The 13,580-nt window shown below is 42.4% G+C and overlaps 2 protein-coding genes across 2 annotated transcripts; one reads left to right on the forward strand and one right to left on the reverse strand.

Annotated features, from left to right (window-relative positions):
• Positions 1 to 534: 534 nt before the first annotated feature.
• Positions 535 to 4,898, reverse strand: zgc:77849 (telomere attrition and p53 response 1 protein). The gene is made up of 4 exons (XM_035179454.2): positions 4,413 to 4,898; positions 2,715 to 2,795; positions 2,342 to 2,617; positions 535 to 2,235 (listed from the first exon to the last, which is right to left on the reverse strand). The coding sequence occupies exons 1-4, from the start codon at positions 4,600 to 4,602 to the stop codon at positions 1,997 to 1,999; spliced, it is 786 nt and encodes a 261-aa protein (XP_035035345.1). The 5' UTR covers positions 4,603 to 4,898; the 3' UTR covers positions 535 to 1,996.
• Positions 4,899 to 7,516: 2,618 nt separating this feature from the next.
• On the forward strand, positions 7,517 to 13,542 carry abcg2b (ATP-binding cassette, sub-family G (WHITE), member 2b). Its single transcript, XM_035177861.2, has 15 exons — positions 7,517 to 7,668; positions 7,966 to 8,025; positions 8,108 to 8,225; positions 8,314 to 8,469; positions 9,030 to 9,187; positions 9,455 to 9,606; positions 9,835 to 9,927; positions 10,318 to 10,469; positions 10,816 to 10,967; positions 11,380 to 11,469; positions 11,727 to 11,851; positions 12,290 to 12,444; positions 12,568 to 12,657; positions 13,191 to 13,243; positions 13,329 to 13,542. Exons 1-15 carry the CDS (start codon positions 7,517 to 7,519, stop codon positions 13,474 to 13,476), a joined length of 1,854 nt encoding a protein of 617 aa, XP_035033752.2. The 3' UTR covers positions 13,477 to 13,542.
• Positions 13,543 to 13,580: the final 38 nt, after the last annotated feature.

The raw sequence follows: 13,580 nt of genomic DNA on the forward strand, positions 1-13,580 counted from the left end.
ATGGAACAGTACTTATTTTATATGATCAATATTTGATTATCATTCTATTATTGTGGCATTTCAGGTCCCTGTGTGTGTGTGTGTTTAGCTAAGAAGATACAACGCAGTCTGTGTCGCCCTCATGTGTTGGAAAAGGTAAACTACACATTGTTCTCAGAATTGGAGTTTGTTGACAACCTTCACTGTGAAGCATAAACAGTGATAAACACACGTTCTCCTTTTAGCAGATCCCTTGTTCTCCTGCTTTTGGAGAATTATGACAGACGGTTTCTTTCAAGGGGAGAAATGAAAGAACTAAAAGGAACAATGCACTCGGAGCGAGGTTAATCATAGACATGGTTTTCTCAGCAGCCATTTTGACATGAGGTGAGTACAGTCAGCTAATCACATCAATAAAGGTTTTCCTCCTATAGAACAGAACCTTGATTAATGTCATTTCAAACCACTCTTTACCTAATACATTTAATTTCAAAATGGCTGCTGTTAAAGTTCTACAGTAGAACATGGAATCCAACAAACGGGAAACCAGACAACTTAGTTAAACTCTTTATTTTCTTTAATGTCAGAATTGTTATTGTACATGGACATCCCAATGGATTTGCACTTCTTTTTACAATATGTACCACATATAACAGCACCTACATGTTATTTACACACATTACACAAGATTGTATCACAAAGCAGTGTGTGAAACTAGCAAAAAACAAGTGGCCCTAGCCTCGTCGAACCATCACACCCAATAGTCCATGAACTGGCGAGACAAAATAAAGTATCACAGCCGTTGGCCCCCTGTAATTTAACAGGTAACTTCTGTTTAAAGCTGAAATCACAAGTGTCAAAGTGTCGCTTCTGAAGTACAAGAGACAGAATGATAACAAAGCATCTGTTTGGGTTCTTATCAGTGGGACAAATGTAAACATGTCGGTAAAATGCAAGATTTGAAACACTGATACTCGTCTTTATGCAAAAGTCCAATGCTGACAGGGAAACTAAATGTTTCGGTATTTGGAAACTAAATACAAAAACTTAAATACGATTTGGGACAATGGTTCTTTAGCAAAGAAAACTGTTGAAAATAAATCTTGCTTACTCTCGTCATCCCACCATTCAAGTGGCGAACTTACAGTTAGCGATGGTCACCGCTACCTGTGTGAATCGGACTGACCTGCTTTGTGATAAAACCCTGGTTTGGGCTGCAAAGAGCAACTAAAGAAAAAAAGGATGAATTTAAGTAAAACAGAAAATTGGGTCAAGTGGGTGCTGATGCAGAACCCTGCATCCACAAGCGCACACACATACTCAAACACACACACTCACTGTTGCACAACAACCAGAGATACTGTAGCAGCTTTCTCAAAGGCAAAGACGAGTACAACACAGTAAGTGGCAGTTCTGCTGTCAGATATGCAAAAAACACAAAGCAGCAGCAGAATGAGAAACACGCTGACAGGCGTTTGAGTGGAGCCACACAGCAGGGACGCTCAGCCCCATGGAGCCCGAGGTTCAGTCCAGCCTGGTCTGGCCAGCACTCCACAGAGGAGGAGGAAGTACATTTGAGGGCGGAGGGGAAGAGGACAGCAAACAGAAGGCTACAGCCCGGATCATCTGATAGTTGGATGTGAAGCACAAAGGAACCCGGCCATAAACAATGTCTAAATGCAACATTCTGCAGTTTAAGGATTTCAAGAGTGACGTGTGCTCGCTTCTGTTTTAGGTCTACGGTGGGAAACCCAACAAAAAGGAAAGAAACATACTCTCATAAAGACTACAACCCAAACATGGAGGATGTCTGAGACAACAGGTGTCAGGTGGTGGGAAACAAAGAAGGGGAGAACTATGTGGGTTGGTAATAAGGAAGGTTTTCTTTATTTGTAGCATTGCAACTAAGATGAATAGGAGGAAGATTTCAATGGTTGGCCAAGGCATCAGTCCTCATCAGCTGTCCAGTCGGCCACCGAGGAGAGGACAGAGGAGGGATTAGTGGTGTAGGAAAAGTTCAGAGCATCCTGTTACGTTTATGAGTGGGTGAGTCTGTGATGACGTCACTACAGGGGGCAGGGCCGCGTTTGCGATTGGCCGTGGAATCCAAATGAAGCGCCATCTCCTCAGCGATGAAGGTGTTGAGGTCCACGTCATGAAGGCCGTTCCTACGACGGCTGAGGGACTGGGCAGGATGGGTTGGGGAACCAGGAGGACCCGAGCGCACAGAAATGCTTGCCATGGCCCCGCTAAGACCTGGAAAGACAAAAAAATGGATAAGGCTACAGCATACAGTAATGCAATCCAGCATCACATCATTCTAATGAAACAGATGCAAACTGAACAAAGCCTCTTGACTTACCGTGCAGTGCAATGGCCTCTCTGAAGGGCTGCAGGTCGGTCTCCACAGAGCTGCCTGTCTCAGGGGGCGCTGGTCGGCTTGCAGAAACCATGGCAACCCTAGGTGGGGCCCGCGCTGTTCTTGGAGGTGGAACTTTGCCACACAGGAAGCTGATGAGATCCTCTCGCCTGATAGTTCTTCTGCGTTTCTTTACCCATGCAATAACCTCCTTATTTCTGCGCTGGTAGCCTAAGTGTATGCCCAGGTCATAGCTTCTCTGACGGGCCTCCATACTCTCTGATGACAGACAAGGACAAATGTTGTTAGGGAAATCTGAAGTCATTTAAATACATCGATTCAGGACTTGAAAAATAACGAGGAAACTGTTACTTGCCTTTGTACAGGTTAGTGACAGCTGTGGCTGCGTTCTGGAAGGGCACCCAGAGGGAGAGGCCTTGCTGCTGACAAACTCTGTCTGTAAATGAGATGCAAAGAGTTTAATTACGGAAACTTTAAAATGCCAACGCTGCTGCATAAAGACCAAGCTCCTCCTGCAAAACTCACATTTCCCCCTCTAGAGAAATTCCAGCAAAAACAGTCTAACACTGACTGATACGACCCACAAACGTGTTTAGGAGACAAGTAATTGGGATATAATTCCCAGGGCTACTTTAAGTCTTATTATACAAATTAGTTCATAGGCCTAACAATAACAGTGTAATTATAGAAAAAAGTGACAAGTGATTTGAGCAAGTCTGTACCAATCCGTGTAAAAATAACTGCAATGGTGTTCTAAGGGAAGCAGTATATAAACAGTATAAATAAAGAGCTGGTGACTTCAGCCTTTGTTTAACAACAAAAACATGTATGTTTATAATAGGTGAAGGCCTGAGCTGCACTGTTTAAACCCTGACTGCAGTTATTTACACCCAACCTGCAGGAGCTGGCTATATGGTTCATCTGGAAGTGACTCACTCAGTGGTATATAATTTTAAGAAGCTATTCTAAACATACAGTGGCGGGGGGGGGGGGTGGATGGGAGTTTGGAAGCTGAAGCATCTCACTGATCAAGCTTTCCAGACTAAGTGGAGGAAGCAGTAAAACAATAATGCAAAGGATGATGCAACCGTGGAGTCAAATAGAATCTGCCTGGAAAGAATGAAAACAAAAACAGCCCTGGACATGTTCCTCTCTTTTACCCAAATTAAAGTCTGCGTGTCGATGTTTACTTCCCATTTCAATATGAGCCAATAGCAGAAGTCGATTGAACAATTTCCTCAGTGTCACGGTAAAACAGCTGATTGGAGACTTAAAGAAGACAACACTCAAAGATAACCATCTCGCCATTTTGTTCTGGATATTGCCCACACAGCTGTAAACCGTGTTAAGTCTATTGGATTACGTGTTGGTACAAAATGGTCTGTGTCAATAAGTCATCAACATCCCGGTTCTGCACCGCAAAGAACTATCGCTGCATTTCGGTCGTCAACAGTCGAGTTGTTTTCAGTCGGAGGAACTCCTCCCTTTGTATCGCCATTTTGACTGAGCTGGGTAACTGTTAACGGGTGGACTAAACATTTTTAGTGTGAGTCAAAGGACCAGTATGTGCTGGAAACAATGATCCCACACACAGGCACCGGTGGGGGGGTTTAGAGAGCCCGTGTTCGAGAGCCTCTGAGCGGGGCTGCTTGTCAATCTGTTCTATCCCTGGAGGTCTCCCCTGTCAGCTCCAGGCCACCGGGAACCAAAATCCAGCCCCGAATATCCCTCAGTCTGACACGGTCACCGGCTGCTAGCCCTCGCTGCTGGTTGACGTTAGCTCCGGTGAACTAGCTACGGAGCCCGGGTCACAACATGGAGGAATTAACAAACACGTGAACTCGTGAATTGGATGCACGATTTATTGGAGGGTATAAATGTAGGTGTCACCCAACACAGCCGGGCACTAGCATCGCTGTGGGGGAAACAGCTGCTAGGAGCTAACACCGTTAGCCTAGCCGGTGCCCTTTGTGTCTCTGTGGCCGGCGGTGTCGCTAGCTAGCGGGATTAGCGTTCATTAGCGTTAGCCCTGACAGTTAGCTTGGGTACGGACCTTTGTAGAGCTGCGCTACGGCGGTGGCCGAGTTCTGGAACAGGTGCCACAGCTTCTGTTGACTCTGTTCCGACTCCTCCTCGGTCGGCTCGCTCTGTTCGGCCTCGGTCAGGCACTGTCGCTCCCACTTGGAGAACCAGTGCTCGGGGCCGTGCTCCTGGATCTCCCCCTCCTCCTTCCTCTCCTCCATGGCTAAGGCGCTAGGCGTTAGCCGGTTAGCTCCTGGAGCTAGCCCCTCGGTGCGGTGTGCTGGATGGTTCGGAATCCGGGGAGGGGGGGGGGTCGGCTCACCGTCGTCCTTGTGCGCGCTGTTAGGGAAACACGTTAGAACGTCGCTAGCGGCGCGGGGGAAAGTGAGACGGCGGTTAGAGCCACATTGTTCGATTCTTCCACGAAGCCCGTCCGAAGCTCAGCGTGAAACAAACCGAACAAGCGACCGCGATGACAACATCTAAAGGGCTCCGCTGCCGGACACGCCCCGCTCGTCGCTGCACAGACCGGGGATTGGCCGGAAATACTTTTTATGGGCGGTCCCCCTGTGCAAACCACGAGGCCTGATTGGCGGGTGGCGAGAGAGAGAAAAGGTCAAGAGAAAAACAGCGTTGATCCCGCCCACTAATGCGCGTGCGTTTGTGTCCGTGTTCCGGTAATTATACCTTTGTGAGGACCATATAAAGCATATGTCCTTACAAAGTGAGGACATTTTGGAAAGTGAGGACATTTCGACCCGTCCTCACAAATTCAAAGGGCTGTTTCAGGGTTAAGACTTGATTTTAGGGTTATAATTAGGTTTAGGTTTAGGTTTAGTTTAGTTTAGTTTAGTTTAGGTTAGGTTAGGTTAGGTTAGGTTAGGTTAGGTTTAGGTTTAGGGTTAGAATTAGAATTAGGTTTAGGTTATAATTAGGTTAGGGTTAGGTATAGTTTAGGGTTAGAATCCAGTTTAGGTTAGGGTTAGGTATAGTTTAGGGTTAGAATCCGGTTTAGGTTAGGGTTAGGTCTAGATTAGGGTTAAGCATCTTTGGATGGTTAAATTCTAGGGAATGTATTATGTCAATGTGTGTCCTCACTAAAATAGAAGTACACTCATGTGTGTGTTACTCATGTTGTGGGGACCTTAATCTGTTTACACATTCACATTATGGGGACTTGTCTTCCTTATGGGGAGAAAAAGTAAGTCCCCGTAACGTGATTATTGAATTTTAAGGTGGAGACATGTTTTAGGTTAAGGTTAAGGTTAGGCAAGTAGTTATCATGGTTAAGTTTAGAGTAAATCTCCTGGAAATCAATGTAAGTGAATGTAATGTCCTCTGAAGTCACGCAAACACAGTCTCTCTCTCTCTGTGTGTGTGTGTGTGTGTGTGTGTGTGTGTGTGTGTGTGTGTGTGTGTGTGTGTGTGTGTGTGTGTGTGTGTGTGTGTGTGTGTGTGTGTGTGTGTGTGTGTGTGTGTGTGTGTGTGTGTGTGCATTCTATCCAGAAGGGGGCAGCCTGATCATGGAAATATTACCCATGATTCTATGTGGCCAAAAGTATAAAGACAACCCTGTCTGCAATCATTGGTAAAGGAAGCTTGGAAACATTTAACTAAAGTAAAAGTATATATACTCAATAAAAGTACTCCATTAACTTTTATACTTGATTAAAAGTAAGTAAGTACTTTATTTTAAACATGCTTAAAGTATTAAAAGTAAAAGCACTTGATGGGTGTAGTCTTTTCCCTAATGCAACGGTCTACAACATCATGAACTGTGGCCACAGTAAATTCTGTCTAATACAAGAATAATACAGACATATTAATAAATGGCTGAGTCTCGGTGGTGGCTTCCTCTGAATCAATTTAAGATGTAAAGAGTACAAGTGCAAAGTACCTAAAAGTTATAAAGTAAACTATGGATGCATGCAAAATCCAACTACTTATGTACAGTAAAAAAGTAAATGTTCTTTGTTAAATACCACCAAGTAAAAGTAAAAGTATCAACAAAACAACATAAATTCCAATCTTACAAGTAAAAGTTCTGAATGCATATTTTTCCAAAAGGAAAATAAAGAAGTTATCATCTAAATTAACTTAAAATATAAAAATAAATGTACTTGTTTTGCAGAATTTCAGCCCCTGTGATTGATATGTAACTATATGTTACATTATAGATGCTGATGCATCTCGCAAGCGTGGTTTCATAGAGCTGCTTTTAACGTGGACCCCTTCAAGAGGTGGTGAAATATTGAATGGGGGAAAAAAGAACAAAAAGAATACTCACACACAATGTTCTACGTTTTCAGACTTTTCTCTAATCTTTGTTTTTCTTTGTTAAATAAAGGACAGTTTTATCTCTTTGGGCGTCAAACAGTTGTTAAAGTTGTCCAAGAAGTTAAGACGGGAAGTGTCTCTGGAACTGACAACATCTCAGACATCTGAAACATCACAGGGAGATGTAAGTGGATCACAACAGATATGGTTTTGATGTCAAATTTAAATCTCAAAACGAAATTGTAAACATAGATGTCAAATGTAGAAAGTACATTACTGTGAAAGTGTGAAAGGGCATAAAATGGAAATACTCAAGTGAAATACAAAATAAGTCAAAAGTGTACTCAAGTAAAGTACATGTGTAAATGAACTAATATGTTAAATTTAATTACTCTGTAAAGTACATCCCCTTTGTGTATTTTGGTCTGAAGTAGTTTTTTCATTGTTTGTTTTCAATTAAAGAATACACAGTTTTTGCTTAACATTGGCCACTAGAGCCAAGTTTTTAAACTGAACATGTATTGATGATGTCTGAATGGAGAACACATGAGCAGCAGTCATTTACACACAATGTAAACACTGTCATCTGTTATCTTCATCATCACAACCCGTAGTTATGTATTTATTGTTGTAATTTAGATTTTGGGGACAAAGTTCAATGTCACACTATCTTTCTGACACCAGTCATAAGTCTCTGGGTGACAGATCGAGGGAGTCCAAAGATCTGATGATTTACAACAGAGACACTGAGGGCAAGCTCTCTCTCTCTCTCACACATGTCTGTCTCTCTGTCAGACTGTGTCTCTCTTTGATTCTTCCTTTCTTTCTCTCTGTTGGTGAAATTCCTGTTTTTCAACAATGTCTGAGGGAAAGGAGGATTTTCACAGCGTTGAGGAGCATTTCCAGGAACGAGGGCCAACTGTCACGTTCAGCAACTTGCACTACTGTGTCCAGGAGATGAGATTCTGCCGCAAGATAGGTCCTGAAAAATACATCCTCAAAGATGTGAGGTAGGACATGATAGCTCCCAGTGAGCATGTACATAGATGCACCATAATATAAAGTGTGTTATCACAAAAAGGTGACTGTAAATGCTCTACAGCTGCTTGTTGACCATCACACTCAAGGTGCTTTTCCTTTGCTTTCTGTTTTTATGTATAGTATAAATATGACAGACAACTTTGAACTATATTACCATTGTGGTTTTGTACATAGCATGTTGATCATTAGGCTTTGAGTCTACAATATTTCATGTTTTAAAGGAGCTCCTGTCAAAATATTGACTTTACTTCGTATTTATTTTGCAGTGGCATCATGAGACCTGGGATGAATGCTATCATGGGTGCGACAGGAAGTGGTAAAACATCGTAAGGAAAATGTTCTCACTCACGCAAACACAATATGTCTCACAATCATAGACAGCTAAATGAATCTCCTTTTCCTCATCAGACTTCTGGATGTAATAGCAGGAAGAAAAAACCCTGCCGGACTGCGTCAAGGAAGCGTCTTGGTGGATGGAAAACCCGTCACGTCTGAACTCCGGCTCTGCTCTGCCTATGTGGTCCAGGTGCACATATATAAACACACACACACCTTTTATGTTGCTGTGGATTGTTACTGACTGGTTTGTGTGTACGTTGTGCTTGTGTCTGCAGGATGACATCCTGATGGGCACTCTGAGTGTGAAGGAGAATCTGTTGTTCAGTGCAAACCTCCGTCTCAACCCAAAGCACCACTCCACCACGGATAAATACAGCAGAGTAAACACCATAATACAAGACCTGGGCCTGACAGACTGTGCAAACACTAAGGTACAAACACAAGCTCATTTATTGTGCATTGCAGTAAATCAGTTTGTTAAATATTATTGTTTATTAGTTGAATATCAGTGATGGTACTTGTTTTATTTTGGAGCCGAGGACAAGGTGGAGAACCTCTCTTCAATGTTGAGGGTCTACCGCACAATTTAAGATGCCAGCCACCAGTTGGCAGTATGTTATCTAATATGATATTCTTGAATTAGGTTGCATTATAATAATTACCAGAACTCGGTAGATCTCATACCTCTGCTAAGACCCAACACTCTCCTTAAATTCAACCAAGCTGCACCACATTTTACACACTCATAAATATCAGTCACATAAATATGCCTTATTTCTTTCATTAAGCTCCATTAATGATCATCTGGAAAATTTATGAAAAACGTTCCATCCCACAATGTTAAAGAAAGTGAAAAATACTTCCTGGATCTGCCCATTTTTCTAGATCTGCTCCAAAATGTTATGCGTTCTTTCTTATAACCTCCTCGGCAGCTTTAGTTAAGAGTATCTATTTATTTACTGGATGATGTGTTTCTTGTGTGTGTGTCCAGATCGGGACCGAGTTTATTCGCGGTATATCAGGAGGTGAGAAGAAGAGGTGCAGCATCGGGATGGAGCTCATCACTTCTCCTTCTCTGCTGTTTCTGGATGAACCGACCACAGGACTGGATTCCAACACTGCAAACTGTATCATCAGTCTGCTGCACAAGTACTTGTATTAATAACATAACACAATAACTAATTAATCACACGGTAGACACATAAAATATAAATTACATCAGGAGCTTGTAATGCTGCGAGAGATGGTGGGTCAAACAGCGGGCATGGTTCTGTTTACTGTCTACTGAGATTAACATTAACTGTGGTTGGAGCAGCCATTATTGATGATCTCCGAGCACCTTCCCTTTCTTCTGCCATCTCTGTGTTGTTAACGATATGTGAGCATGAATGTGATTTTTTTTAAACATGTGTCCAGGCTGTCCAGGAGAGGTAAGACTGTGATCTTCTCCATCCACCAGCCACGCTTCTCCATCTTCAGGCAGTTTGACCACTTGACTCTGATGCATAAAGGGGAGGTGGTGTATGCAGGAGCAACAGATCACGCACTGGACTACTTCACAGACCTTGGTACATATGTGTTTTGATATAATTTTATATAATGGTCATTAAAAAGATAAGGATGTTGTATTGCCATATGAAATGCTGTTTTATACATAATGTTCTACTGCCTTACTATGAAGGTCTAGATCGTGAACTACTGTTCTATGTACACTATCAAATACCATGTTGTATGCTCTTAAAGACACTTACTGCAGTTGTGCACATGTTGGATGCTGTGTGTGTGTTTTTGTACAGGTTATCAAATTGAGGCCTTCAACAATCCTGCCGATTTCTTCATGGACGTCACAAATGGAGAGGCAGTCTCCACATCACAGTCACTCACTGCAGGTACACACACACACACGCTCACTCACACACACACACACACACACACACACACACACACACACACACACACACACACACAGTATGTATGTTTCTTGGGATACAAGTGTAGATATACTATGTGCATGTAGTCTATGTATAATCAAGCTAAATCTGGTTGGAAATGACATTTGTTAGATAGATTATATATAATCATTGTTTCAGCAGTATTTTGATAATAGTATTTTTAAATACGTAGCTGATTTTATAATATAACTTACTATAAAGACACTTGAAAGCCTTTGAAAGTGGTGCTTATGTATGAGTATGTTGGGAATATGCTGGGAAGAGATAATGACTGTTATAAAAAGAGAAGTTCATTTATCTCTGTCTTTATGTTCGGTCTTTCCACAGATGATAGTAAAAACCCATTGGCAGGAAAATATCGCCAGTCCCAACTCTGCCAGACGGTTCTTCAGGAGCTGGACCACGTAAATCAGAGCATGGGTGACGGGGTCAAAGGTCAAGAGGAGGTTCTCACCTACGTTACGTCTTTTCTCTATCAGGTCAGACAACTCTGGAATCCCAAAGAAACATTTCTTTGGGATTAAAGATCAAACAATAATAATATTTCTCACATTAAAAATTAAATAAAATAATTTGAATTATTTGAATAAATGCTGATAAAATTTTCTGATATTGAAATTGCTTTATGACGTTATTATGTTATTAAGTAATATCAACTCAACCTGCCAGACGTTATGTCATGGTGCCGAGCTGCCCGCAGAATGAACCCAGTTTATAATTTAAGTGTCATCATGACCATAAAAGATGTTTTCCTGTGTGTGTGTGTGTGTGTGTGTGTGTGTGTGTGTGTGTGTGTGTGTGTGTGTGTATGTGTGTGTGCGACAGATGCGTGTGGTGTGTGGCAGGACGGTCATGAACAGTCTAAGGAACCCTCAGACTTCTTATGCCCAGTTTGCCCTAAACATCTTTTTTGCGATTCTGGTGGGACTCATTTATTACCAAATGCCTCTGACGCTGCCTGAGGGTTTACAGAACAGGTACCAGGTTTAACCAGCACTAAGAAATCTATTTCCAACACAATGAAAATAAAAGCTCGATCAAATTTCAGAGGACCATTCTAGTTTTGCATGATATAGGCAGGAAAATGTGGTGAGACAGCAAACTGTGAATATCTCCACATTACAAAAGGCTGAAAGAATCGAATGAACTCCTAAGATAAGATGGAGATAAATGTCAAAGTGACTTTTAAGACAATGATGTGATGAATTCAATTTTAAAATGCAGTAAATGAGTGAGATAAGAAGCCACGATGTCAGGATGAGGAAACTACTTTTATGATGCTCTGGTTTATGGGCAGAATGACACAGGTCAGAAGTTGAATGGCCTTTGCTGACATTTTCTGCTGAATTGAAGATCATATAACTTGGTCTCACCCTCTGTCGTCAACAGGAGTGGAGCGTTCTTCTTCCTTATCATCAACATGGTGTTTGGGAACCTCTCCGCTGTCGAGCTCTTTATCAATGAGAGGGCGATCTTCATGTGAGTGTGTACAGATGTTTTGAAGGCATTAAATCTCTATTTTTAATTTCCCTTCATAGTGTAAGGCTGACATTACCATTTTTTATTCTTAAAAATAAATGCACAGAAAAAGACGAGATACAACAATGGTTCATTCCTCTGTTCATGGGATTTATTGACAAATAAAAAACATACATAATCAAACAGGTTACATCAGAGGCATTCATTTGTCTGTTTATTTCCCATTGTTTATATTTGTTCGTGTTTCTTCTTTGCAGTCACGAGAACTCCAGTGGCTATTATCGTACCTCTGTCTACTTCCTGTCTAAGATCTTTGCTGATCTTGTCCCCAACCGCATCATCCCCATCTTTGCGTTTTCAGCCATCGCCTACTATATGATGGGTAATTATTTATCTGTATACAAGCACGTGTATGCAGGTGTGTGTGGACCATATTACTGTACATCATCCAGATCAGAGACTGTAAATAAGGATGCGGTACGGGTGCGGCCATCTTGTGCTTCTGACACCCCGTTTTTTTGTAATCAAATAACTTTATTCAAACTAAACTTATTAGTGAAATTAACACTTGAACATACATCGGTGTGAAAATAACTACCTATAATGTATTTAACATGTACTTTGACGTCTTAGTTTGTTCCATGTCCTGTTTACTAACATGGAGGAGGTGGGGTTTATGACCTATACTGCAGCCAGCCATCAGGGGACGATCAGGCTTAGGCTTGACTTTATTCCAAGAGGATTCCAGTTTAGAGAAAGGAAAAATCTAGATGAATGCAGACTCCTCTGTCGTCTCATTTACACGTATCTTCTCCTCCAGGGTTGAAACCTGCCTTCGTGTCCTTCCTGTGTTTCGCTCTGACCATGTCTCTGGTCAGTCTGGCAGGAGTCAGCCTTGCTTTCCTCATCTCAGCAAGTGTTTCCTCCTTTGCCATGGCTAACATCCTGATTGCTCTACCCTTTGTCTTCATGATGGTGAGACAGAGACACACAGTTTAGACTCCATGCAACAATAACAATTAGGCTTATGAATATGGTGCTTTCATGAATATAGAGTATAGTTCTCTCCCTCATTCCCTGTTTGTTCTGCTGTTTCAGGTTTTCGGTGGGTTCCTTGTCAATCTCAACGCCATGCTGAGCTGGCTGTCCTGGCTGAAATGGCTCAGTATCTTCAGATACGGATTGAATGTAAGATGTGGAAGAGGAGGAGGGATTTTCGTTACGTGAATGAGATCAGTGGGACAGAGTTTAAAGCAACTCCCTGTCACTTTGCCTGAGAAACAGCGCCCTCTGCAGCCGCACGTGGTGAATAACTCTGTTGGGCTTCATGTCGGCATTAATGTCAAGTTCAGACCACAAGACTTTCAAAGTCGTAGAATCAGTGACTTCTGATCACCAGGAGAAAGGAAGAGGAAAGGATTCAATCCCCCCTTTTTAGTGGGTTGAAAAACAAACCTGCCTGTACCTGCTACTTTTGGTGTGAAAGAGGTAAATCAGCACTTCTCATAGGAGTTCATACACCTGCTGACTTGAACAGACGTTCAGGCCGAGGAGTGGGAATGAACGAGGAAACATTCTCCCTATTCCAAGTTAGTGAACCATCAAACTCAATTTGAAGCCGCTGTTTAAAGGTTAAAAAAAGTCAGTGTTGCTTTAACATGTCCTTATCTGGAGCGAGGAAGTTGTTCAGGCTCTTCTCTTCTCGTCTTTCATTTCTTCAGGCTGCGTTCATCATCGAATTGAAAGGACAGCTGTTCTACAACAACCAAACCATGTGAGTGTCATAACACAGTACAATACCCCCACCCCCCCACCCTCACACACACACACACACTGAGCTTCTGTTGTCTGTGCTGCAGCATCCCAGGCGAGGTGTTCCTGAAAAGCCAGGACATCGACTACTCTGTGTGGGGCTTCTGGCAGAACCAGGTGGCTCTGCTGGGAATCGTCACTGTCTGTATGTTTCTGGCCTACGTGCAGCTGCGACGCATCAACCGCTGGAAATGAAACCGGCGTCCAACTGTTGAAATGTATCCGTCAACCATGCACTACGTCTTTTTTCTATTTATTAAGCCGGGGGGAAAGATAGAAAGCTATTTGGTTTATGTGTG

This window comes from Hippoglossus stenolepis, chromosome 2, assembly GCF_022539355.2.
Source record: "Hippoglossus stenolepis isolate QCI-W04-F060 chromosome 2, HSTE1.2, whole genome shotgun sequence".
NCBI classification, from domain to species: domain Eukaryota; kingdom Metazoa; phylum Chordata; class Actinopteri; order Pleuronectiformes; family Pleuronectidae; genus Hippoglossus; species Hippoglossus stenolepis.

Excerpts from the sequence above, each read along its gene's own strand:
- abcg2b (XM_035177861.2), top strand. The coding sequence starts at position 7,517 with ATGTCTGAGGGAAAGGAGGATTTTCACAGCGTTGAGGAGCATTTCCAG. Across the intron at positions 8,226-8,313 it reads GCTCTGCCTATGTGGTCCAG|GATGACATCCTGATGGGCAC; the intron begins GTGCACATATAT and ends TTGTGTCTGCAG. Across the intron at positions 11,470-11,726 it reads AATGAGAGGGCGATCTTCAT|TCACGAGAACTCCAGTGGCT; the intron begins GTGAGTGTGTAC and ends TCTTCTTTGCAG.
- zgc:77849 (XM_035179454.2), bottom strand. The coding sequence starts at position 4,602 with ATGGAGGAGAGGAAGGAGGAGGGGGAGATCCAGGAGCACGGCCCCGAG. Across the intron at positions 2,618-2,714 it reads TGTCACTAACCTGTACAAAG|AGAGTATGGAGGCCCGTCAG; the intron begins GCAAGTAACAGT and ends GTCTGTCATCAG. Across the intron at positions 2,236-2,341 it reads AGAGGCCATTGCACTGCACG|GTCTTAGCGGGGCCATGGCA; the intron begins GTAAGTCAAGAG and ends TTGTCTTTCCAG.